Below are 25,520 nucleotides of genomic sequence, written 5' to 3' on the forward strand. Positions count from 1 at the left end.
TAAAATTACTAAGTAAATTATAGGTAAAATTATATCTTATTGACTAGATACAAAAAAGCTGAACATAAAAAATTATCTCCATTTATTCAATTAGTTCGTTTTATTACTATAAACAATTACTCATGAAAAATACCTAGTTGATGTAGAATACATTTACGAATAGAGTAGTATAATGTGTATTACAAGCACCTTCCTCTCACAGCTAAGCTTATATTTTCGTCTAGCGCACTCTACAAATAACTATAGTACTAGGAATTTTTTTTTTTAAATTTACAGAACTGATCAAATTTGACGCACCTGAATAGCTTAAAAACTATTACGAAAGATACCTATGCTTGTAATATTGCACTAGGCGTTATGTAAATAACAAATATCATTTTAAACAGTATGTACCAGAGTCAAATATAAGCCGAATATATCCCCCTCAAATAGAACACGAACTTTGTCTTCAAGGCTCGTATATGAGCATGAGGGAACTGGCGCAAAGGGAGATGTAAGAAGAGACTGAAGATTCCAGCAGCCTCAGCTTCCGTATAAGTAATGTGTACGGTGAAACTTCAATGAGTGACTGAGCAAAGTGCGACAATGATGGAGGAACTTTAAAGCAGCACGTGCAGATGTTCATGATCCAGGCGGTCAGGGAGGGAAGCGAGTGTCAACCGATGATCTCGTTGAGCGAGTGGATGAGGCAATTCGAGAAAATCGTCTGTTCAAAATTTCTGTATGAGTGATTCATTACCTGAAATTTCAAGGGCAGCTCTCTACACCATTGTGAGTGAGTTACACCTAACGTTTCTCCAGCGCTACCACAATGAAGGAGAAGATTTTTTGAACAAAATTGTCACAGAGGACGAGACATGGATGCATTTCGAAACTGAAGAAACGAAAGAACATTCCAAACAGTGGATGCATTCTCATTCTCCCAGTAAACCAAAGAAGTTCAAGCGAACCTTCTCCAACAGAAAGCGTACGGCTACTGTGTTCTGGGTCCGGAATGGAGTTCTCTTGTTGGAATTCATGGAACATGGCACGACCATCACTGCAGCCTCATACTTAGTGACTCTTCATCGCCTACGAAGGGCAATTCAGAATAAGCGGAGAGGAATGTTGTCATCAGGCATTGTCTTTCTCCATGACAATGCTCGGCCGCACACTGCAGCTGTAACAAAGAAGCTCTTGCAGCATTTTCGTTGGGAAGTGTTTTATCACCCACCGTACAGCCCGGACTTGGCTCCATCCGATTTTCACCTCTTTGCTCACATGAAAGGCTGGCTAGGAGGACAACATTTTGGCACAGACATCGAGGTGCAGACCAGCGTAGAAACATGGCTGAAAACACAGGCGGCTCCGTTCTATGACGAGGGTATTGGGAAGTTGGTACCACGCTACGACAAATGTCTAAATCGTAGTGGCGACTATGTAGAGAAATAGCGTAACTATATAAGTACTTGTTACAAATAATTGTTTTTTATTTTCACTGTGGTTTTAATTTTGTGACCGATTGGACCTTGAAAAACAAATAACCCGCGTATAAGATTTTTTATAATTTTTTAGCAATTTATACTTATATAGTGCGGTAGGGTTATACATACTAAGATTATTCCAATAATATTTATCCATAAATTTATCTTATTAGACTTATTAATGAAAAAACTATTTTAATTATCTAATAATTTGATTTAAAAACTCAACATTGATCTCCCTTGTCCAAATTCATGTTGTGATGTGACCAGAACTTAAGAAATTATTGCAATAAATCATTATGTAATAAAAACGACTAATTTTGATAAAATTACAATATTACTTCATTAAATTTTTCATTAATGAATGATGTTTTCCATATTATTATTGTTACTTCGACAATTTGTATAATCATAATGATTACCATGGATAATTTTAATAGCTAATTTATTAATTTCAAGGAAAGATTTTTATTTCATAATAGAAAATAAAATAAATTGTAAAAAGATAAAAAATTGGGGTGGAAGTAGTTTTTCAAAATAAAATGTATATAAACATTCTCCTCTTGTTTGGAATTGTTAGTGTGAAAAATTTTATCTCGATCGGAATAAAACAGTAGATATATATAAAAGACAAACGGATCGCCCAGTCTTCTTTATGGCTACTCGCGGCTTCGCACGCGTACTTGAACGTATTGCTTGAAATCCTCGCCGCTCGTTTGAACTTCAGTTTTGGATGCTGCCAGAGGTTCAGCTTGCGAGCTTTTTGTAGCCTAACACTGAACGAATGTGACCGACAATCCGGTGGAAAAGGGGTTAAAAGGAGATATTAGATGAAATGGTGACACACACTTACAACAGGGTACAGAACAAAACAGTTGTGCGCCAGTTTTCAACTTCGAATGTTAATAACAGGAAGTAAGAACGCTATCAAAGAAGAAAATTGAATTTTATAAAAACTTTTATAGGCTTTCAGAAAATTTCTTCCACCTTTGTCAGTTTCCTCATAGTTTTCGATATATTCGCGAATAACCCCCAAGCTGAGGGTTAAATTTTGAAAAATTTCCTCTTGTTTAATACTCTTAGTGTGAAACTTTTACCATGATTGGGATGAAACTGTTGATCTCTTTAACGGACACATAGACATTGCTTTTTTATATAATCTGATGTGAACACTACATTGCTTCCTTGTACGCCTATTAAAATATATAAATACATTTTTTTTTTTAATGAAAAGTAAATAAAATTTTATTTCATTAATAACTTCTGATATTTTTTCATTTTTTAAAATTTTTATTATTAATAATGAATTATTATTTATCGTAAAACTTTTTTTTTACAATTGGAGGTTATTAATCCATTAATATACCAATATATTTAAATTAAAAAAAAAAATTAAAAAAAAGGAGATGGTCTGATTTAAACCGATGAGCCTTCCCCTAACATCATTAATAATTAAAATTCACTACTTCATCATTTATTAAAATTTTATTTGGCAACTCTGGAACCAGTGAAAATAAATACCATTATGATATATCGTTGAAAAGCTCTCAGTGAGGGCTTATTACTACAGTTATGAAAAAGTCCAAAACCCAAATGTTTTGGGATTTTTAGTATTTTGGACACTTTTGGTCTATTCAATTGCTCCTGCAGTTAAAAAAAGTCCAAAATCCAACTTTTTTTTAATTTTGTGCGTTTTTGGACACTTTTGGTTCAGTCAACTGTAATAAAAATGGGAGGTGCACAACTGGATGTTACAACACTCCTAAATCCAGAATTTCAACATTCTATTGCTAATCGTTTTTGAGTTATGCGAGATACATACGTACGTACGTACAGACATCACGCCGAAACTAGTCAAAATGAATTCAGGGATGGTCAAGATGGATATTTCCGTTGAAATCTGGGAACCGATATTTTTCGCGATCACAGTACTTCCTTTACTTCGTACAAGAAAGTAATTTTATATATATATACTTACATACTGTAGTTGTAATTAAAAAATAAAAACTCAAACTTCAATAATTTCCTTCTATAATAAGTTCAGTTGGAAGTAATAATTTTTTTTTCTTAAAATATGATATACCAAGAATAAATAAAACAATAAAAATCGTCCTTGGATAGAATATTCAACGGTTGTTTCCTTTTATACTTAAAAAAAATAATAAAAAATCCGCTTTTTGTTTAGACTAACAGTTTTACTTCTTCCGCTTTAACTAGCCGGTAGTTTTATTATAAAATAGCACAACCATCACCACTACAATGGGTAATAAATTATTTTTATGAATGTGATTCGCGTCAAGTGATTAATAATAGCCCACCACCCAACCTGAACTTAGAAAAAATAAGTACAATTTACACATCACGCGCACGCACCCACATATATATATATATACACACACACACACACACACACACACACACACACACACACACACACACCAGGGGATTCAATTGTGTGTATATATACATACGTAAATAAAACTAAAAGTTTACGGAATTTGACATTGTTATAATGGTATAAAAAATCTCTTTCTTTATTGTAAAAACTAAGGTATTGCAGAAATAAAAAAATTCGATCAAGATAAACTTGTATAACCTTATCTGATTTTTATAAAACTACGGTTTCATTTAAGATAAATTCCTTATTTGTGTCTGAGGAAGAGGTGTATCCTTTTGATTTAGTATTGCTCGCCCATTCCCCCACTGCTTCTATTGAAACTTTACAAACCTTTTCACAAAGGTTCTAAAAATGTTCTGTAAAAAATTTCAACATTCTAGAATTTATAGAAATAAAATGATGGCTTTCAAATAAAAATATTAATTTCGAATAAACCATATTTTTTTATTCATTACAAAACAGCTGGTAAAAATGATTAAAAACAGATGAATTACAGAATTAAAACAACTCTTTACAAAACGAAAACAACTCCTAAAATTATGAGAAATTTTTGTATGAATTAATAAACAAAATATTTTATTAAAAACTGAAATCCATCAGCAGCGAAACACTGGTAACATTGTTTAATAAATCCTGTGTATGCATTCGTAAAGAAATGTTTTGGAATTCATATAATTTCTTTTTCAATGATCCCTCTTCAACTCTTCATTAGTGTTAAGGCTATGGGAGTACACATGTTTCTTTAAATAACCTTACAAGAAAAATTCATAGACAGTAACGTCTGGCACCTCGGTGGCTAGTCCAAAAAAGCAATTCCACAACAAATCCGACGAACCTGAAGGTGAGCATTTAGAACAGCAGTTTAATTGGATATGCAAAATGATGTGCGACTCCATCTTGTTGAAAAATAGCATATCTGATTTCTGGAACAGTAAAATGAGGCATTATTTGTTGATTTTTCTATTATCTGTTTGCAGTGATTGTGTTGTCTGATGTGTTGTAGGATAATATACTATTGACTATAACAGCTGCCCAGACAGTAATGTATTTTGATTTAAGCTACTTCTGCTCAAGAATATGAGGATTTTCGATGTTGCAGTAATTATAGTTATTTCTGCTTAACTTACAGTTACGGTAGAAAGTAGATTCATCTTAGAATACAACACGTTTATGCCAGTCTAAATCAACTTCGTGTTACTCAATAATAGGCGAAAAAAAATTAACTCTCCTACCTGGGTCATCTTCCAAAAGATTATAAACCAGGCTTTTAAAAGATTTTACTATATTCCTTTTTTCTATCCTTTGGACAGTCGATTTTGGCACACCAATATCTAAAGAAAATTTTCTCGCTGAATTAAATTTACCTAGAGATCGCAGTAATGAAACATACCACATTTCCTGTTTTCCTTCATCAGTAGATCGGCTGTATTTTTTAACTACACTGCCAGTTTCCAACAACAAACACTTCCACTTAGAAATTGACATTTTGGTTGGTGGAACAACATCAGCTCTGAATATCGTATGGACTCTGCTATATTGTCAAATATAATGACCATCCACAACATTTAACTTTGTAAATCCCATTTTAACCACTAAATATTTACACAGAAAAGTGAAGTAAGGTTATGACTAATTAATTTGTTTTATTCAATTCTGTTCAAATTGAATATTTGTTTAACCGTTTAACAATCTGGTTTCAATGATTTTTAATAGCTATTTTGTAATGAATAAAAAATATGGTTTATCTGAAATTGATGTTTTTAATTGAAAGCCGCCACTTTGTTTCTATATATCCCTAGAAGGTTGAAATTTTCACAGATCATTTTTAGAACCTTCGTTAAAAGTTTTATAGTTTCAATAGAATCAGTAGGAGAATGAGCAACTGATACTAAATCAAAAGCATATACCTCTTCGTGGGACACACGAATATATTTGGTATTGTACATTATTACTGTGAAATATGTATTTTAAATGCTCTGAATTGTAAACAATTATCTTTACTTTACAATTTCCTTTACTCGCCCAATACAGTAAAGGACGATTAGATTAACTTCGTATCCATTTCTGAGATTCCGCGTACAATCACTTATAGATGTTATCGTAGTTTCGCTTTTAGGTGGAAAGCTTGTTTTTTTCCTTTTAGTTTTAAAATCTTTCACTTTTCCATAGCTGGAATATAATTAATTATTTTTAATTAAAGATTTTAGAGATTCATTAAGAGATCTTTCACATTCTTATCAATTCACAACATGAATTATTAAATTATTTCTACTTTTAGTAAGTAGCCTATTTTATTACTTTATTTGGATCTAGAAAGCAATAGATATATTTAACTTCCGGCATTACTGAGTTCTTTGGAATCGGCAATCAGTTAGCTGGTTTGATAACTCTTTTTCTCTTCTATATTTCTGTTCTTTGCCAATATTTAAACCTCAAAATATGAATTCTTATATCCTACAGTCTTTATATCTGTTTCATGTATTTCAATCTTTGTCTTCCTTTAGAATTTTTTTACTTCTTATACATCATCCCACCACCAGATTAATTAAACCAAGTGTCTAAATGTAACATCAAAACAAAATCAATCTAATTAATCTCTTTTCAAGATTAGTCGTAAACTTCTTTCCTTCCTCCCTTATTCGTCTAAGGTCATCTTCATTTCATATTTTACCAACTCACCTAATCGATTGATTGATTGATAAAAAAGTATATTTTCCTTTATATATATTTTTTTTTATTATGTTTCACTACCATAAAGAGCAAATTTTCGTACTAGCATCTTAACGAATTCCTTTATAATCTCTAGATGTAAGTTTGATAATAGTAGGCCTTTTCAAGACCATAGTTAAAATTTTCTGTAAAATGAACCGAAAAAAATATGAATAAAATAGAATAGCTGGAAGCAGGATAATAATCTAATTCTACACTTTATTACATTCAAGAATATGGTAGGTTTTTAAATGCATTGTGCTTAAAAACCGTATTCGGTTTAACCGAAGAAATAATAAAATGTCAATGTAGATAATACTGTTTAGTATTATTAGATAAAAATGAATAAATATCCGCTTAAAAACACCATAGTCCAATGGTGCTTAATTTAACTTTCTATGTACACAGAAACAAATACATAATTAGTTTTTACTAATGATCTTCTCTAACGCCCTTCCAGCGTGTTTTTGGACAGATTTGGCAATCAAAGAGCCCTTGCTTTCCGCCATCTTTTGATCACTACTGAAAAAACAATTAAACCGCTTTCATATTCCTTCCACGAACTAAACTAGAGAAGGGAACGAACAAGGAACGTTCCATACACACGCGGAGTAAAAAAAAAACTACCTTCCACCAACACGCCAGAGTCGGTACTGCGGGAGCGACTATGTTCTTTCTCCCTCGCAGCCTGGCGTGCAGCTTCCTATGTGCGCATGCGCATAACAGCCAAACACTACGCCGCTGGAACTGTGAAGCGCACAGTTCCGTACAAAGATTTTTGTATATTTTTCATAAACTAGGGGATGCTACTGGGGGATATTCATAAAATGGGGGATATTAAGCTTAAGGATTATATATTGTACATTTATAAAGAAAGAAAATAAGAAAAAAGGATTCATTATATTAAATGTTATCGATAATTTTCAAGTGAAAGTAGGGGTGCTGCAGTTCCACAGTGCCTTTACGCGAGCCGCCACTGATAGTAGATCTCTTCTCAACATCAGTAGCTTGTGCCTATTTGATTTTGACGTCCTCTTACTTCGTTCATACTTAGTAATTTAAAAAAAATTAAATAACATTATTCTCCCACTTTCGATATATTGTGTTCTATTTGTATATTTAATATCTCATTAAATTTTTGTCACATTTACATTTGTTTAACTTATTTTCAATTTAAAGTTCACTTCTATCATTAAACCTATGCCATTTAGTATTTATTCTAACTCACTTGTGGTTTCCGACAAAAGAACAATATCAACAAAGCAATTTTAAACATCTATCTTTTCTTCTTAGATAGTTATTCCAATTTTTAATTTTTCCTTTTATCCCTGTGTTACTTCTTTGTTAAGGTGAGGACAGATGACAACATCATTGTCTCGTTTCTTCTTAATCAGAGCTTATTTTTCTATCATAATTGCTGTTTGATTCTTAAATATAATAAATAACTGTCCATTCTACATTATCAAAACTTCACTCCAGGTATATAAATGACAAATAGGTTCCATTATTATTTTTAAATCTGCAAGACCGTAGTCCCCGTGGGATCCCTCTGGGGGTTCTCCATTAGAGGCTAGGCATCAAGACCTGAGTCCCAGCAGGGGAATCCCTTGGGGTTTCCTCGCTAGAGACATGGCTTGTAACATAAGATCGAGTCCCGGCTACCTGGGCGGGGCCTAGCGCTTTACCGAGGTAGTTTGAGGCGGAGGCATCTCTCGGAAGGCAGATGAAAATAATTTAGGTTATATGGATACTTGAGCCAGTAAAAACTATAATTTGAATTTTCCAATTCCAACTATTTGTCGTCTTTTGTTTCCCAAGAAAAATATATTTAAAAACCATGTATTATATTTTACCTCTATATAGAATTTTTACCTGTTCAGAACACAGTAATTAAAGTTATGGGCACACATACAATTGTGTGTGTGTGTGTGTGTGTGTGTGTGTGTGTGTGTGTGTGTGTGTGTGTGTGTGTGTGTGTGTGTGTGTGTGTGTGTGTGTGTGTGTGTGTGTGTGTGTGTGTGTGTGTGTGTGTGTGTGTGTGTGTTATTTGAGATCCTTGCGTGTGAAAAGTTGTGATTTTAAAATGGTTCTAATCCTAAATTTTACGTATTTACTAACAAATTGTGTGTATTTGTCTAGAAAAAACAAAAATGAGAAAATAATTTTAATTCTGTTTATAAAAATTAAATTTTAAATTAAAACAGTAATACTGCAGGGAAATTAATTTAATTTAATTTTTTTTAATACAAAAAATCTGTCTTATATAAAAAAGAATTGAAAAGTTTATAAAATAAAAGTTCCTAATGTTCAGTTATTCTGGTTGTCTCTGAAATGTAATTGATTAAAACATTTTTTTAACAAACTTTTAATGTATACGTATCTATTTTAATTTTGTCAAACTTCACTTCACTGACGTAACTAAAATAGTAAATCTGTTTTGGTCCCTTATCCTCGTATTGATTCTGTGAAAACATTTGAAAACACGCCACCCTGTTTTCCACGCAGCTCATATTTGTTAATAATTAGTCAAATAGCAAACTAAATTTTTTTTTATTTAGCCTTCTAGCCTCCATTCGATAACTATTAGCCTTTTCTATCTGTAGATAACGATTTTAACAATATTTTCTTCAAAATACTTTAAATCTATTATATTATTTTTTCTGATGTCAATAGAAAATTAATTACGGAAAAATAACAAAGGATGTACAGTATTTTCCAAGAGAATAGATGAGACAAAGATTTTTAGCCTATCTTGTATAATTTGGCTAGAATGTATAATTTTTATAAATACGTAAACTCATCGTGCTGGAATTGTTAAAATAAAAAAAAAATTGCGCAAAAATATGGTTTTTAATTCTGGTAATTTTTTTTATTATTAATAATTTATTTTAAGTTATAAGTATAAAGCTATAATTTATCTTAAAGTTATCCTATATTTATTCATATTTTTCAACACGTTAATTTTTTGCGAACTTTGCTGTAAAAATATCAAATTATAAATACAGTTTCTTTTAAGAACATGACTTCAGTGACATTTCTTTGCTTAAGAACTGAAATATATTATAGCATTAAGATCGCGCTGAAAAGAATGATGGACATAACGTGTCCAATCTTAGCTACCAGAAATAGTCGAGCGACATATACTACTAACTAAGCTAACGGCAAGAGGAGAACTAGCAAGCAGCTGTTGGCAAAAAGCCCACATCTTAAAGTTTGTCTCGTCGGGACGCCTTAATTTACAATGGAACCGATACGCTTGACACTCCCTCAAATCGCTCAATCGAAAAAGCTGTTTTTCATTATAGACCTTTCACACTTATTAAGAGCCAAACTTATAAGTTATTATCAGCCTGTCGCATTCCTCCATCGCTATGGCGACTCTAGCCAAAACAAATCTATAAGCATATAAACATTTCTTTTCATACATGTTTTGGCATATGAAGATTGCAAATCACATTCAAATAAATGTTTCCCGATTTAAAAAAAAAATTAACTTCTCATCCTGTTAGTAGCTGTTTTTAATTAGAACAATAAATTTTTATTTTACTTGATGAATCAGTGAACTGACTTTGCCAAATTTTTTCGCAGATATTTCGGTCATACATTTTAAACAAAAGATATTTTAAGATAATTCTTTTAATTATTATATTCTTCAGAATTTTCAATAGAGAAATTCAATATTTTCTGAAAAGTAAGAATAAGTCGGCTGTATCTGTTGGTTTGATTACACTGGAAATAATAAAAAAAATATGTAATTGTTGTTTGTAATTATACCAAAGAAAAGAATACTTATTTTAAATATATCTTTTCACACATCTTACCAAAAATTGATAAAACTAAGCGAAAATAATTTGTTGGTTTATTAGAAAGTTTTCCAGCGACTGAAAAACTTAATTTTCGTATTCTATTTATATACCTTAGAAAATAAACCCGGCTTCTTCCGGTTTCAACTTACTAATTAAGCTTTTAATTAATAATATAGTTATCTATAATTTAAATAAGGAAAGTTTTTACAATAAAACGATTACATATTTTTGTAAAAACATTATATTAAATTTAATATGCCTTGGAAAAAATATGAACATCATTTTAAGATTTTAGTTTTTTAGTATGTACGGGTGTTAAATTCCTAGCTATAAGAGTTACATTTTTTCTTTTTTTTGTGGTTTATTCTAGGCGAAAAACGCTTCGGCGTTATAATCGCCCGGCCATAACATGTTTGTTGTAGTAAACAACCATAAATCACATTTTACGTCTCAATTAAAATACTAAAATTTCAAACTGCTGTACAGCAATTGGCATGCATAGCTGATACACATTACAGAAATTTAAATTATTGAGTATAAACAGACGGCCCTAAGAAACCGCAAAACGTAAGATAAAAGCATTTCATTATTCCCTAGAATATTTTGCTTGTTAGCCTCTAGTTTAAACTCGCGACGTAATGTCGGATAACAGATACAATCCAAAAGGATGTGGTGAACATTCAGTCAGCAGTCGCTGCGAGCACAAACAAGTGCATCTGTTTGAGTCATCAGATATCCAAAAGTGAGCCTAGTGTGCCCTATTCGTAAACGGCAGATATTAACCTCCTCTCGACGGTTATTTCTGCATGAGGAGCTCCACGGTGACACAGTGTTCTTAATTGGACAAAGTTTGTTGTCAGTGGTAGCATCCCATTCACTTTTGCCACTCATCATGAACCACCCTGTTCAGGAAACAGACAAGATCGTTTGAGGCGACACGATCGGTGAAAGGAAGCTGAAAACAAGCCTCCTTTGGCGCACTATCTCCGCGCTTATTGCCTGTAATTCCTATAAGTGTTACAGGCGACCATTCTCGATCATTCAATAATTCTCGAAAATTAGTAGGGTAAATGAGGAATGAAGTGGTTTCCTTCTTCATTTAATCAATTTCTTTTTTCACATCAGCATCAAACTTGCCGAAATTGAATTCTAGAAGTAACACGTACAGCCTGTTCAGCACAGAGGTTAAATTTATAATGAACATCATTACTCTCGAAGAAATGCAATCGACTGCTTCCGCTTGTACCAAAGATGCTTTACATGCGTCGTAGCCATTCATATTTTATATATTTGAGCCACATACAGCTCAAATATATATATATTGTGTGTGTGTGTGTGTGTGTGTGTGTGTGTGTGTGTGTGTGTGTGTGTGTGTGTGTGTGTGTGTGTGTGTGTGTGTGTGTGTGTGTGTGTGTGTGTGTGTGTGTGTGTGTGTGTGTGTGTGTGTGTGTGTGTGTGTGTGTGTGTGTGTGTGTGTGTGTAAGCCGTGCATCAGGAAAAAGCCGCGTGGTGGGAAAGTCCTACAACTGTTAACAGATTTTTTTTTTATTAATCATTTATTATATTTCAAGATTTGGCTTAGAATCGATCAGAAAATATTCTCAATATTTAAGTGACGATAGTTTTACTTATATTATTATGTAAATAATTAAATAAGTGTAGATATAATTTTTGATAACAATAATAATTATAAATTGTGTTGCATTTTACAGATCAAACATGCAAATTGCAAATTTACCAGAAATTCCAAAAAATGCTGCTGGTATCTCTGTAACTCAATCTGAGCATACGGCTCAGTCAGAAGAAACGGAAACACATGTAAGTCAGATTTAAATAATAGACAAGATTAAAGTTATTAATTGATTAATCTCCTGATGATCTCCTCCTTACTATTCCTTATCCTGTGTGCTTATTGAGAAATACTTTTTAAACGGAATATTTTATCGAAATTGATATTGTCTGTCTTTTACAGAAAGTTGAAGAAGAATAAATGCTATATTTCCTCATAAAATATTCTGTAATTCCCCGATAATCTCGAATACGTAACACACAAAGGCTTGTTTTATTTTTCTAAAGGAAAGAAGAAAATTTACGTAAAGGAATAAAATCAGGCCTGTGTAAAATTACTTGAGCGATAAATGGAATTCTTCTCATTCAGTACATTTATACTGAAAATAAATATGAACTTATCACAAACACAATTCTTCCTGTTAGTAATTGAAAAATAAAAATATTTCGTCGATTCAAACTTTTTATTGATCTTAAATAATTAAATATCCTTTGAAGTTTAAAATACTGTTAAATAAAATCTAATACAGACAGTAAGTTATCTCACGGTTTTTATTTAAAATACAGTTCCTTCAATATTTTAATTTATTTTTTAAGAAATTTATGTCCTGTAAAAACAAAATAATTTTTTTATACTGTGTCTCACAAAAAATTTCTCAAGGCATGTTCTACTGTTGAAAATAATGAAAAACGTTCACATAAACGTAGGTCTTTTTTTGTTTTACCTCCCGATCCGCAATCAAGCAATTCATTCCGCAGAGGATGAGATGAGTGTTTTATAGCGTGTATGAAAAATGTCATGCCTGACCGGGATTCGAACCTAGGACCTCCGGGTGACATAAACGTAGGTCTGGAAACCTTTTGTTTACGAGTTACGGTTAGCGAAATATTTCGCCCGTATTTCAGCTCTTCTAATAAAATGAAGCCCTTCTGTAATTTTTGGCACTCAAATTAAGGAGTAGAGTTGATGGTTTCTTATGTAATTTGAGCTGGGAAAAGGATAAAATAGGTCGCAGAATTATAACTCCAGTAGTTTTTATTATATCCGACGTAAAACATAAAATTCAGTGTTGAAAAACAAGTTTTTTTTTTAGGTTTGTAGAACAATAGTTTTGTTGAGTGACGAACAAACGCGGAAGATTTAGTAGAACAAAACTAGTAGAGAATTTAATTCGAAGAAAATTAATGTAAGTACAACTAATAAAAAGAAAGTAAAAACGTTTAAAAATCGATGTTTTATTGAAGCAAAACAGTCGAAAAATAGGCAGAAAATCATATTATTCTTTCTAGGCTTAATAATCATTCTTTTTAAACATTCTTCGGTGTATCAGCATTTACGAACGAAAGGGTCATTTCCAACGTGTTCCTTTTCTTTTGAAGGCCGAGTAAATCATCGTTATAATTAACAATTCAGCATAAACGAGATACAGTAAAAGGAAAATTTCATATCGCACTGGTTTGTCAAAAAACGAAGTGTGGCACATCATACGGAAAGAGAATCTTTATCCTTTCCGCCTGCAGAAGGTTCAAAATTTGCGGACAATAAATTTTTCAGTAAAAAACCGATTTCTAGAAGTTTTATTTATTTTTTATTAGTTGTATTTACATTAATTTTCTCAAAATTAAATTCTCTACAAGTTTTATTACTAAATATTCCGCATTTATTAGTCATTTAACAAAGTTGTACTACTAACATAAAAAAAAATGTTTTTGACACCGAAGTTTGTGTTGTTACACATCGGATATCTTAAAAACTACTGGAGTTACAATTCTAGGACCTGTTTTATCCTATTTCCCAGCTCAAATTACATAAGAAACCATCAACTCTACTCCTTAATTTGGGTGTCAGAAATTACAGCTTCTTTTTATTATTAGAAGAGCTGAAATCCGGGTAAAATCTTTCGCTAACCGTAACTCAAAAACGAAGCGTTTCCAGACCTACGTTTATGTGAACTTTATTTATTATTTTCAACAGCAGAACATGCCCTGAGAGTTTCTTCGTGGGATACTGTATATATTGACAACTTTCCTTTCAAATTAGATTCGGCAATAAATAAAAATCTAAAACAGTTTAAGAAACGAAATAACATAAATTTCTTTTTATGTAACACATGCTACAGAGCAAAATAACTACAAATACAAAACTAAGCGTACTAAAATGGGAAAGGAAGACGGAAGAAAAAATGTACTAGCAATTATTTCTAGAGGGAAATAATATTGCTTTAGTAACCGTGAGCCCATCCGTGCTAGAGCGCAGAGCGACTTTGGCAGAAAGACAAAACGTGTTTACACGCCGCGTCGTACCACTCCGCTACTCCGCTCATTGCGTCGCTACTATGCTATTTTAAGAACATTGTATATGCTGACACCAACCAATGTCCGCCAGGCTTTTTTAAAAAACCTACATGCGGAATGCACTATCATCAAACAAACTTTCATTCGTCTCTTTGTTTAATTCGCTTTTAATTTAAAATCATAAATGACACATTTCGTCTTTTACACTGTAAGAACTTTTTTTTTTAATACAGATTCCTGTAATCAAATACATAACTTATATTCTAAATTTACTCGTACTCGTAATAACGTGGAAAGAATAAATTATCTCGTGATTCGCATCATTAAAATCATTCTGTTCTATTAATAAAAGAAATACTACTAGTTGATATCGCTGCAATTGGGTCAAAAAACTTTCGAAATACACTAATAAATTGTCTTGTCGTTCTTTTTTACTATTTTAATAGTAAACGTTATAACAACAAATTCGATTAAAATTCCATTTAGTTAAATATTAAGCAGTTCCTATATATAGTCAACTGTTTGACCGTTATTTTCCAACAGCATGTTAGCCATTTTTATTCCTAAAGAACTTACAATACAAATAAGTCTTGTTTTGTATATACTCTTGATGTAATCTATTCATCAGTACTGATAATTGGTAAATATCGAGTTATTCAACAAAATTATCTCTTTTTAAGGTTCAAGAAAAACCCCACATTTATATTTTTCATAGTATTTTAATGTAATGCACAAAAAGACATAGAAATTATCATGAAATATATTCCAACGCTCAGTTGTCATAATTATTTAAATTTGTTCTGTTTTATACTACCTATACTTAAATGTATTAATGACTTTATTATTTTATTAGCTAAGCGATAAAGTTTCAATATTTTTAAAATAAAAACGTGCATCGGTGCGTGGACATACAACAGAAGCGAAGCTTCTTACGCAATATTATGCGAATTAATAATGGTACAAAATAACGTATACGCAATTTAAATAATTATAAAATTCTTTATTAATAATAAATATCAACTAACAATGAAATACGCATATTATAAAAATATTTATTTATATAAAACAGAAAAATTTAAACATAACATTGAAGTTTAATCATTATTATAAGTTGGAACGCGTGTTTTCTGTACTATATGGTCAGCTGTATTGCATCACCTGTAGCACTGACTACGGGTGATAGAGAGACAAAGAACGCGCGTATTTGCATAAGCTATATATATAAGAGTGAAAGGAATAACGCACGTACACGAATAACCCGTGTATAAGAGTGAGTCAAAAAGAAAGTGAGAGAGCGCTTATCAAACACGCGTGTTAGTATCTATATATAGCTCGCGGTTATAGTGGCGGAATCAGCTTACGCGTGACGCCTTTTCGTGACGATCGTTTTTTCTCAGTTGACTTTCCATCCCGAAGCCTGCGTTAAGAAGCTTCGCTTCAAAAAGAATACGTCAAACTATCTAATCCTTCATTATTTATTTAAAATACAAATATTAATCTGTTTGTTTACATTAATGGATCTATTCGATTTACATGAACTAATGTAACACATTTTATTTTTATTTTATTGAAGCATAATTACCCCAAGCAGTTAAATAATACAGGAAAACTGTAAGTCAATTAAAAAGAATAAATACATTTTCATTATTTATTTCAAACTGGTTAATCTCATCAGAAAAAGCTCTTATCGAAAAATCTTAGTTTTGGATTTAATTTTGAAATGGAATATTTCTTATAGATGTCAACCAAAAGAACTGCTCTTTTATTGTTTAACAAAATACTAATAAATTAATTATGAATATAACGTTTACTCTTCAAATGTGAAGACTAGATTTAACTGTATAGGTAGTAAGACGTATAAAGTAGATAATGTTTGATTTGTAGAAAACAAACTATTTCTGTTCACAAGAAACTTATTTAATAGAACTTTCTTTAGATTTTCATATTTCTTTAATGATTTCCAAGGTCGTTTGACCTATTTGTGTTTCTAGTCGTTTAGTAACGATTTCAATGAAATAAATGTAGATTAATTTAGCATTGATAACTATAAAGATAAAATATTATTTCTTTTAGATCAAAATATTTTTAAGGGTATGTTATAATCCTTAAGTTTTAAAGAGTTAATCAATCTTTTATTTTTTTTTTAGAAATTGGGCGTAATCCAGTTTATAAGGGCATCAAAAACATATTTATTTGTTTTTACATACGCTTCCCTTACTGTTTAAACTGATTTCTGGCCCGGTTTGCGCACATAAGAAGGTTCCGTATCTTGGCTGCCTTGCCTATTAAGGAGTTCTATCTGGTGGATTAGAATATTATAAATGTATTTTCTTGTTCATCGTGATTTTTATACGTGTTAAAAATACACACAATTCAAAAACAGCTGAGTTGTAAGCTGTCTCAACAGTAGTTATGCCGTCATCGGGAAAAAAACGCCCCAAGAATTTTTTTTGTATAAAATTAAACAATTTTTTATTCGTAAACTTTTTTGGAAGGTGTAAAATAAAGCAACCAGTGTGAATTGTATGGTGACACAAACGAAAGTTTGTTAAAAAAAACATTGAAAATGTTAATTCTATATAAAACATTAAGAATATAACCTATTTATAACATCTATATAATATACCATTTGTTCAGACTCAGTGCATATTATTAAAAATTTATTTAAGAAGGACTTTAAAATTTAAAGGTCTTTCTATCAGTTCACACTCGGCTTCTGTCGGCTGCACTCTGCTCCGTACAGTTCACTCAGCTCCTTTCGGATGCACTCGGCCCTAACGACTCAGCGGCTCCGTACACATTACATAAGCCAGCTCCGCACTGCATTCAGGCAGTGCGGAGCTGGCTGATTCTTCTAGCCCTCTTTTATCACTCTTCATGGACTCAACGGTTCAAACTTAGAAGATATAATATTACATATTTCTTAACAATTTATTATTTATGAAATCATTAAAAGACATTTTTATATACACTTATACATAATCTTGTATTATTCATTCAAATATTAAAGGATCATATATAATTACGAAGTGATGAATATTTATATTTATTTGTTATTTGAACCAGCGGTAAATACATAGAGTAATTATCCTAACCAAGCTAGTACACCAAGACGGATATTATCTCGACACCATTTATTTATGAATTGTAGAAGTCAATCTACATTACCATATACGCTTGAATCTTGTGCGTGGGAATGTGGAATCGATATTTTTTTTTAGCGTATAAAAAATGGCTATGCTCTATAAAATATGTCTGACCTCTATAAACAGAAATTAGGTGTAACCAGAATCTAAATTTAATCAAGCTGACTCGATCAGTAGTATTATTTACACATAATACAGTGAATCTATGAAAACGCGTTATGGATGGAATTCGTACTTTACACCGACTATCAGTGCTGTCACTAGTGATTAGATGGTCACTTCTGATACTTCTCTGTTCAGCACTGCCTTTAGTAGGATTTGAACCTTAGAACTCTCGACTTCGAAATAAGCTGATTTACGATAACGAGTTCACCAATAGACCAACCCGGTGGGTTGGTCACTTCTGACAGGTCAATTTCGGCAGTCTCTAAATATGATCACTGGGTCAGACGTAACTTTTAATTTTTATATGTTCATCTGCGATTACTAATGTTCTCGATACTAATCGCTAACGAGTATTTAAAGATATGCAAATATTTCATACATTCAAATGTTTCATTGACGTCTAGAGTGATACAAGACATTTATTTATTTATTCAATTCATCTTTATTTATTTATTCATTCAATTAAAGCTTATTGTCTCATATGTCTATCAATTTATTCAGAAATATTTTTAAAAAAGTAATTATTAATAAGATGCAGCGTGATTAGCATTCTGACTACCTTTACGAACGCAGTAAACCTATAAATTATTTTATGTGTATTTTAGTTTGAAATCAACGTTTTAAAACTTTTATAAAATTATGGGTCGGTTGAAAAACAGGCAAAATTAATTTTTCATCAAACAGATTTTGGCAAAAAAATTATTATATTTCACTGAGATTTGCAAATAACGAAACAATCGTCCGTAACCTGAATGTCCACGATGAAGACGGAATAGAGAATAGGCCCTAACACTTAGCTTTGGGGAACATCTGAGGTAATGTCAAAGAAATCAGATAACACCTCCTTATACTCAAGTGGGAAAAAGCAACCCTCCAAGTAACTACGCAATATCAGATAGAATAGTTAAGTTTATTTAGAACGGTTTCATTATGAAGCTGTACTGAAAAATATCAACAGGTACTTTCTCTCTGAAATCAACCGTATCATAAATTTTGTATATTATTTTATAATATATAAATTTATTCCGTATTTTATCCACTCAAATAATTTTTACTGTTGTTTTTCCCCGATAATATGCCTCACAAAATTTTTAATGAGAATCTATACATATTTTTTTCTCATTCAATATATAATGGTCTTATTTGTTGAAAGATTAAAATAAGGAATACTGATGCTCCATTTGCCATGAATATTATGAATTATTCATCCTTAGTTTACGTTTTGAGTAATATGAATGCGTCAAACTAATTAGCTAAATATTAAAACCTTATAAATTTCATATTTAATTCATTTCTCTTACCGGTCATTAAAGAATGAATCATCCATAGATAAAATAAATAAAATACATTGCGTGATTAATTTATTTTTTATACTGCTACGAATAAATGAAATCGTAAGAGTACCTATATGCCCAAATAAACATCTTAAATTACTACTGCATTATCAGTTATTATTCACTATTACTGCTGTCTCCAAATCTTTTTGTATTTACCATATATCTTCCTAGAATTGTCCTTTGGTACTTTTTAAAAGTTGGAAATGTAAAATTACATAACTTTATCTTACTATTCGTCCAATGATGATTCGTCACTGCCTGACGATCTTCATTTAAATGTAATTGATTATTTAATAGGTAAATTTAGTTTTTTTTTTATTTAGTCAGCATTTTTTTATTTCTGTAATTTTTTCACCGATATTTTAAAATTGAATGTGCCGAAAATGAATGTGATAGGCTTTTAGAGGTACTGAATAACACTCTAAATTTATTTGTTCAAATCGTACTATAAAAATCAATGATACATAATTAAATTCTGTCGAAATTATGGCGTTGATGACATTGTAGGGTACATTGATGACATTTACTTTTTTGGTTAGATTTTATGGAAATATAGAAATTTATAGATTAAGCTTATCTTATGTGTAATTTATCGCATAATTTAATGTAATTAATTGCAAGATATTTTAAATAATAAATTAATGTCGGTAGTGGATCTAGATCATAAGAAATAATTTAGATTGAAAAAAATAAATAAAAACTTAACTTACTGTAATTTTAAGAGTAAAGATATATAGGAAGCTTGCAAAATTAAGATCTTGAATGTTATGTTCCTGTGCAGTAAATTTATTTCGTTCATTCAGTATGTAGGCTATTCGTTATGCGAGAGCCGCTTCAAAATTTTCTACTCCCTGTTAGGCAGAAGTATAACAATTACTTAATTATATTTTTCTTTACACCTTTACATGTTTAAAAACCGTTACTGTGCTCAAATTTAATTATATTAAGCCTTCAATTAAAACGTTACCTTGTAAATGAAAACCAACATTTTGAGCCTATTCTGGGAGTAATTTCGATGTTTCAAGAGACGTTTAAGGTAGTTAAACAAAGTTATTTAGGTTGTGCAATAAGGTTCACTTTAATTTTTAACAACTTCTTTTACTACATAATTTAATAATAGCTACTAAATTAAGGTTTAAGGATAAATGTTAGAATTGTAACTGTTTCCTACAACTACCACTGCTAGTTCACAGAAGTAAAGGTTATATTATTTTTTAAGACTAAATTAAACAAAAATATTAATCATTTAATGCATTTCAACCATTTAAAAGTATTTTCTATTGTGTCAAATGATTTTAGAGAAACGTTTAGCTATTATGTTATCATAATATTATGTTTTTAATTGTAGATTAATAAGAAAACAAATACAAATGTAGTTTTTTTTTTCTTTCGTTCTGACCTCTAAGAATCACGTTTACGTAGATCAGACATCTTTCTTTTCCAAAAACTCTTCATCCTTTCACTAATCTTTCTATTCATTAAACTGCTAGAAACTATCAGAAAAACGTAGAGATATAATAGCTGTATATTATCCGATTACTGTTCTTTGTTAATTTGTGAATCGTTTCTTCAATTACAGTACACTAATAATGAACGAGTTTAATGGATTAATGAATGAGACATTCGATACAAGTATTAAGTTCATACAGTCCTATAGTTTATACAGTTACTACGGGTATTTACTGATTAGTGGAGGTTAGCTTGAAGGAGTGGCCAATTATATTTTAAAATAAAGATAAATCATATTTTGATTAAAAATACAATATTTTACCGTTGTTAAATTAAAAGAATAACTAGTTCATTCCCGTTTCTTTTTTACTATTAAAAAATTATTACTACTCTAGCAATATACTATTAAAACTGCCGTTATTAAAAAAAACCATAAATATAGTTTTTATATGTGAATTTTGAGTAAAATGATAGACTTTTCTTTAAAAAAGACAAACGCGATTATAAAGCATTGAGCTTTTATTATAAAACAGCGCCAAGCTAGTATCGACATTCTCTAACCCCCACTAAATCCTGCACAAAAATAAAGTTACCCATAATTTTGTGTATCCAAATGAGTATTACTCGTAGTTGGCTAATTTTTTTAGAAATCTTTACAATTCTTCCTCCAATAAGAGCATTTAAAAATGATACGGAATAAGTAAGAGGAGATGAAATCATGTTAAAAGAAAATATTTACCATTTTAATATATTATGGCAATAATTTAATTAAATGTGGGCAGTATCCGGACTGGCTATTTTCTGGCAAGTATAACAATGATATTGGTTTCTCGCCAACACCTTATGTTTTCCTTCAAGAGGAACTATCGAGGTAAAAAATTTACGACCGTTTTTACATGAGCACTCACTAAAAAAAAATGTCCAAACATCAAATATAACCATCTTGCTTCCTGCTATAAATTATGTGCGTTACTTTTCTGATCGTTAGTTAGCACTGTTTTGTTTAATGATTAAAAGTAAATTTTATATGCTTTTAAACCAGTTATGGGTTTTCTCTCAAATCACATTTGTCTTTTTTTAAATATTGTGATTTGTTTTCTTTTAAATAAGTTATCTATTCATAAACAACTCGCGTTCTTTTTTTACTACAAGTTTAGCCTATTTCTTGTGCTTAAAATAAAAGTAAATCAATATTATTTGTTAAAATTTTAAATAATAGTGTTGTAGTTTAAGAAGCTTTTGGTCCTGTGATAACCAGTAGTGATGGCGAATATCTCTTGTACTGTTTAATTCAACTCAAGTAAATCTGGTACATGTTTCTTGTTTATTGGATAAAAATAAGAATTTCTAAATAAAGTTAAACGTTATTTAGGAATAAAGTGTTGTATAATTTATATCAAATACTAAGACTGCTAACGTGTACTAAAAAAAGATTATTAATCTTGACATTTTTAAGTATAAATCTTCTATTAAAAAAATGAGGGGTAGGCTTTCAAAAAAAAATCAGGCAAACATCATAAAAAATGATATCTCTGCATGCATATTATCGATTTATTTTGAAATCATATTAGTATAATTACATGACAAATTCTGTTCATGACTGTACGTATTTTTTAGAATTCTGCCTGAAGAAAAGTTAGTTAGATTTAATAGGTAATGTATTTGATAAAAATCTGCAGGCAGAATGTTTATTTATTTCAGTGGTATTGGCTTATCGATTAGAACAAATGCATTTCACTCTGTTAGTTGCTATGACACCTGCTCATTAAATTTACTTAAAAGAATACAATTGGCTATTAATGATATTCCACTAAATTAATTAGTAGTAGTAGTAGTAGTAGTTTGATTCCCTTGTGCTATCAGATATACTAATTGAAATTGAAAATAGTTTAATAGTTAACATATGCCCAGCTGTCGACAATATTAATAATTATTTTCATTCTGGCATCTGTAGTATCTAATTTGAAGGTTAACTCTTAAAACAAAGCTTGGGTAGTGTTGATATTGGATACAGATATTAGTATTTATTTATTTAGACTTGTAGTACAGCAATACAGTTTTGTTTCCTGGGTATAATAATAATAATAATACAATTCTTATAGATAACCAAGTAATCAACTATGCTCATAATTATTTATACTTTGGTATTTTTTTGGCATATATGATGGTCCAGTTATTAGATAAAGGCGTTTTGGAAGCTAGCAGAAATCAGTTTCATAGTCTCAGTCTTTTATACTTTATGATTTATTCATACAATTATTATAAATGTATCTCACAAATTCTCATAAAGTAACAAACAATATGTTGAGAGCTCTTCAAATAAGAACCATAATTTTATGCTATTGATTTACAGAAAGACTATTTTTAACCAAAACATTAAGATGAATAATTCATTTGGTAATTTTACATTTTATACAATTAACTACAAATGATCAAATTAGAAACATTAATACCTGATGATTTTATCTGTATTCAGAATTTGAAGTCTTCAGTAGTAACTTATATTGTGTTGACCAATGATAAAGCATTATCATATGATAGCATAGCATGCTATACTATGGTCTATCAACTTACATGAAGGAATGATAGCATTCCTATCTTTCATTTTCAAAATTTTTGGTTTGAAACCTAGTCAAGTTTGCCATGTTTAATAAGCTACAAAATGTACTTCTTATCATTTACCATTAATAAATTTTAAATGGTCTAATACCTGTAGTTATTTAAAGAATAAATGAATAACTGTGATATATCTTGACAGATTAATTGGCATCTTATTTTTTATTTATCAGTCATTTTTATCTCATTTTTTTAGTCAATCAACTTATAAATGTTATATCAAAGTTTCAGCCAAATACATAGTTTGTTTAATTGAATACCTTTTTTACCAATGTACTTTGATGGCTAGATAGTTGTCTTAGGAATGGTTGGTCTGAAATAGATAAGATTAGCTGTCACTAAATCTCACATACAGCTAGTCATAAATCGTAATATAAATAAAAGTAAGATTAGCTTAGAATTCATCTCTATCCTCATTATTTTTAATCAGTAGCATTTAAGATTTAGTAATAAAGCATCCTTTTTTTAATTTTTTCCTTAAATAAATAATGTAATATTATTACATATGTAAATATTTACACTTCATATATGTTTATAAATATATCATTTACTTTTACACATTATGTTATAGACATTATTTTTTTTTTCTTATTTAACCTCCAAGACAAGCGTTAGGTATTACTTCAGAGGATGAGATGAATGATTTTGTAGCATGTGTGAAAAATATCATGCCTGACTGGGATTCGAACCTGGGACTCTGGGAGAAAGGCTCGGTAAAATACACATTATATTTACACTTCATTAATTATTTACATTTTCAGTAGACATGTTTTCATAATTCAGTAACATTGTTTGATTATAATATGGAATTTTAGGTAGTAAGGTTTTTCAATCATGTTTAGATTTTTCTTGGCGGCCTCCATGGCGCAAGTGTTAGCGTTTCGGCTTTTCATCTGGAGATCCCAGGTTCAAATCCTGATCAGGCATGGAATTTTCACACATGCTACAATTTATTCATCTCATCCCCTAAAGCAGTACCTATTGGTGATCCCAGAGGTTAAACAGAAAAAAGAAGATTTTTCTTGCATACTTCCAGTAGTGTTTAATACATTATTATGATATTATGACTATAAGTTTATACTTTTCATAAAATCAAAAGATACCAAATAACATATTTTAAACATAAAATTATTGTATTATATAATGAAGGAAAAATTATTTATCAAGGAGATATGTGTCCTTATTCCTCTTAAATTCACTAACTGTTACTTAAAGGTTAGTTACAGAATGCACAGGCTCAGTCAGGCGGTAGAGCATTTAATTATAAGTGATGATGTTTTTTTTTGTATTTTTAGATGGAAAAGAATGAGGGAAACAAGCACATAGTTCAGAAATCAAACAGTCTAGCTGAGGAAGAACAGAAACAAACTGTTCAACAGTCAGTTCAAAAAACTGCTACTGGAATGATTGCAAGACAAGTTACAGAAAGTGTTTATTCATCATCTTACTCTGAGGAATCTGAGGAAACTATATCATCAGTTGGTCAGGTAAAGAGTATTAAAAATTAGTAGATTAAATATGTTTTTAATTTACTTAATTTTTCTTTCAATAAATAACTTAATGTGCTTGAAGTATTCCTTAATTTTAATAATAATTATTAAACTTTAGTGATTATTTATGTATTTTCTCATATAATTAAAAAAAATCATTGCTATTTACAAGTAAATTAATTAATTTTTTAAGGTTTTATTTTTAGTTATAATCATAGGACCAATTCTTATAAATGTAATTAAAAATAAGTTGCCAGCACATTAAGAAAATTTAATTAGTAATTTAGGAATAATTTATAAAATATGCTGTGATGTTGCTGGAATATTAAAATAAATATAATGCTTTAATATGACTTATTCAGTTTCAATTTAAAAATACGTAACTTTGAAGTAAATACTTTTTTTTTGTAATTTTTTAAAAACATATATTTTTATTATAATATAATGTTTTTGAGGATAATTAAAGAATTATTTTGGAATAGTACAGTTAACAAGAAAATAATAATATTTATCTTGAAGTAGGTAATCCAATTTTATTATTTCCTTTGAGTAGTATCCATATTTTTTTTATTGTACACTTTCCTATAATTTATATTTATTAAATTTTATCTGTGATAAAATGTGCTTTTTACACTACAATCTGATAAAAAATAGTCATTCTTTTTGAAGTGATGCAACCTGCATTTGTGTACTTCCTACTTTTATGTTTCCCAGCATTGTGTACAGAGTTGTATAAGTCACAAAGCATGAATTGAAATGCCTATTTAAAGCCTTTTACCTGTAAACATAGGAATTACTACCACATTTTGAAGATAAGTCTTACTATAAGCCCACTGTAATAATCATGAAATACATCTC

General features: G+C 30.3%; 1 protein-coding gene across 4 annotated transcripts in view; it reads left to right on the forward strand.

The window, feature by feature from the left end:
• LOC142322316 (uncharacterized) overlaps positions 1–25,520 on the forward strand; it is a 264,731-nt gene that overhangs the window by 91,779 nt on the left and 147,432 nt on the right. For all 4 annotated transcript variants that reach the window (XM_075361256.1, XM_075361257.1, XM_075361254.1 and 1 more), the window contains exons 3-4: positions 12,089–12,194; positions 24,468–24,659. In XM_075361256.1, coding sequence (XP_075217371.1) covers positions 12,089–12,194; positions 24,468–24,659 — 298 coding nt within the window. The remainder of the gene's footprint in view (positions 1–12,088; positions 12,195–24,467; positions 24,660–25,520) is intronic.

This window comes from Lycorma delicatula, chromosome 3 (assembly GCF_047948215.1).
Source record: "Lycorma delicatula isolate Av1 chromosome 3, ASM4794821v1, whole genome shotgun sequence".
NCBI lineage: Eukaryota > Metazoa > Arthropoda > Insecta > Hemiptera > Fulgoridae > Lycorma > Lycorma delicatula.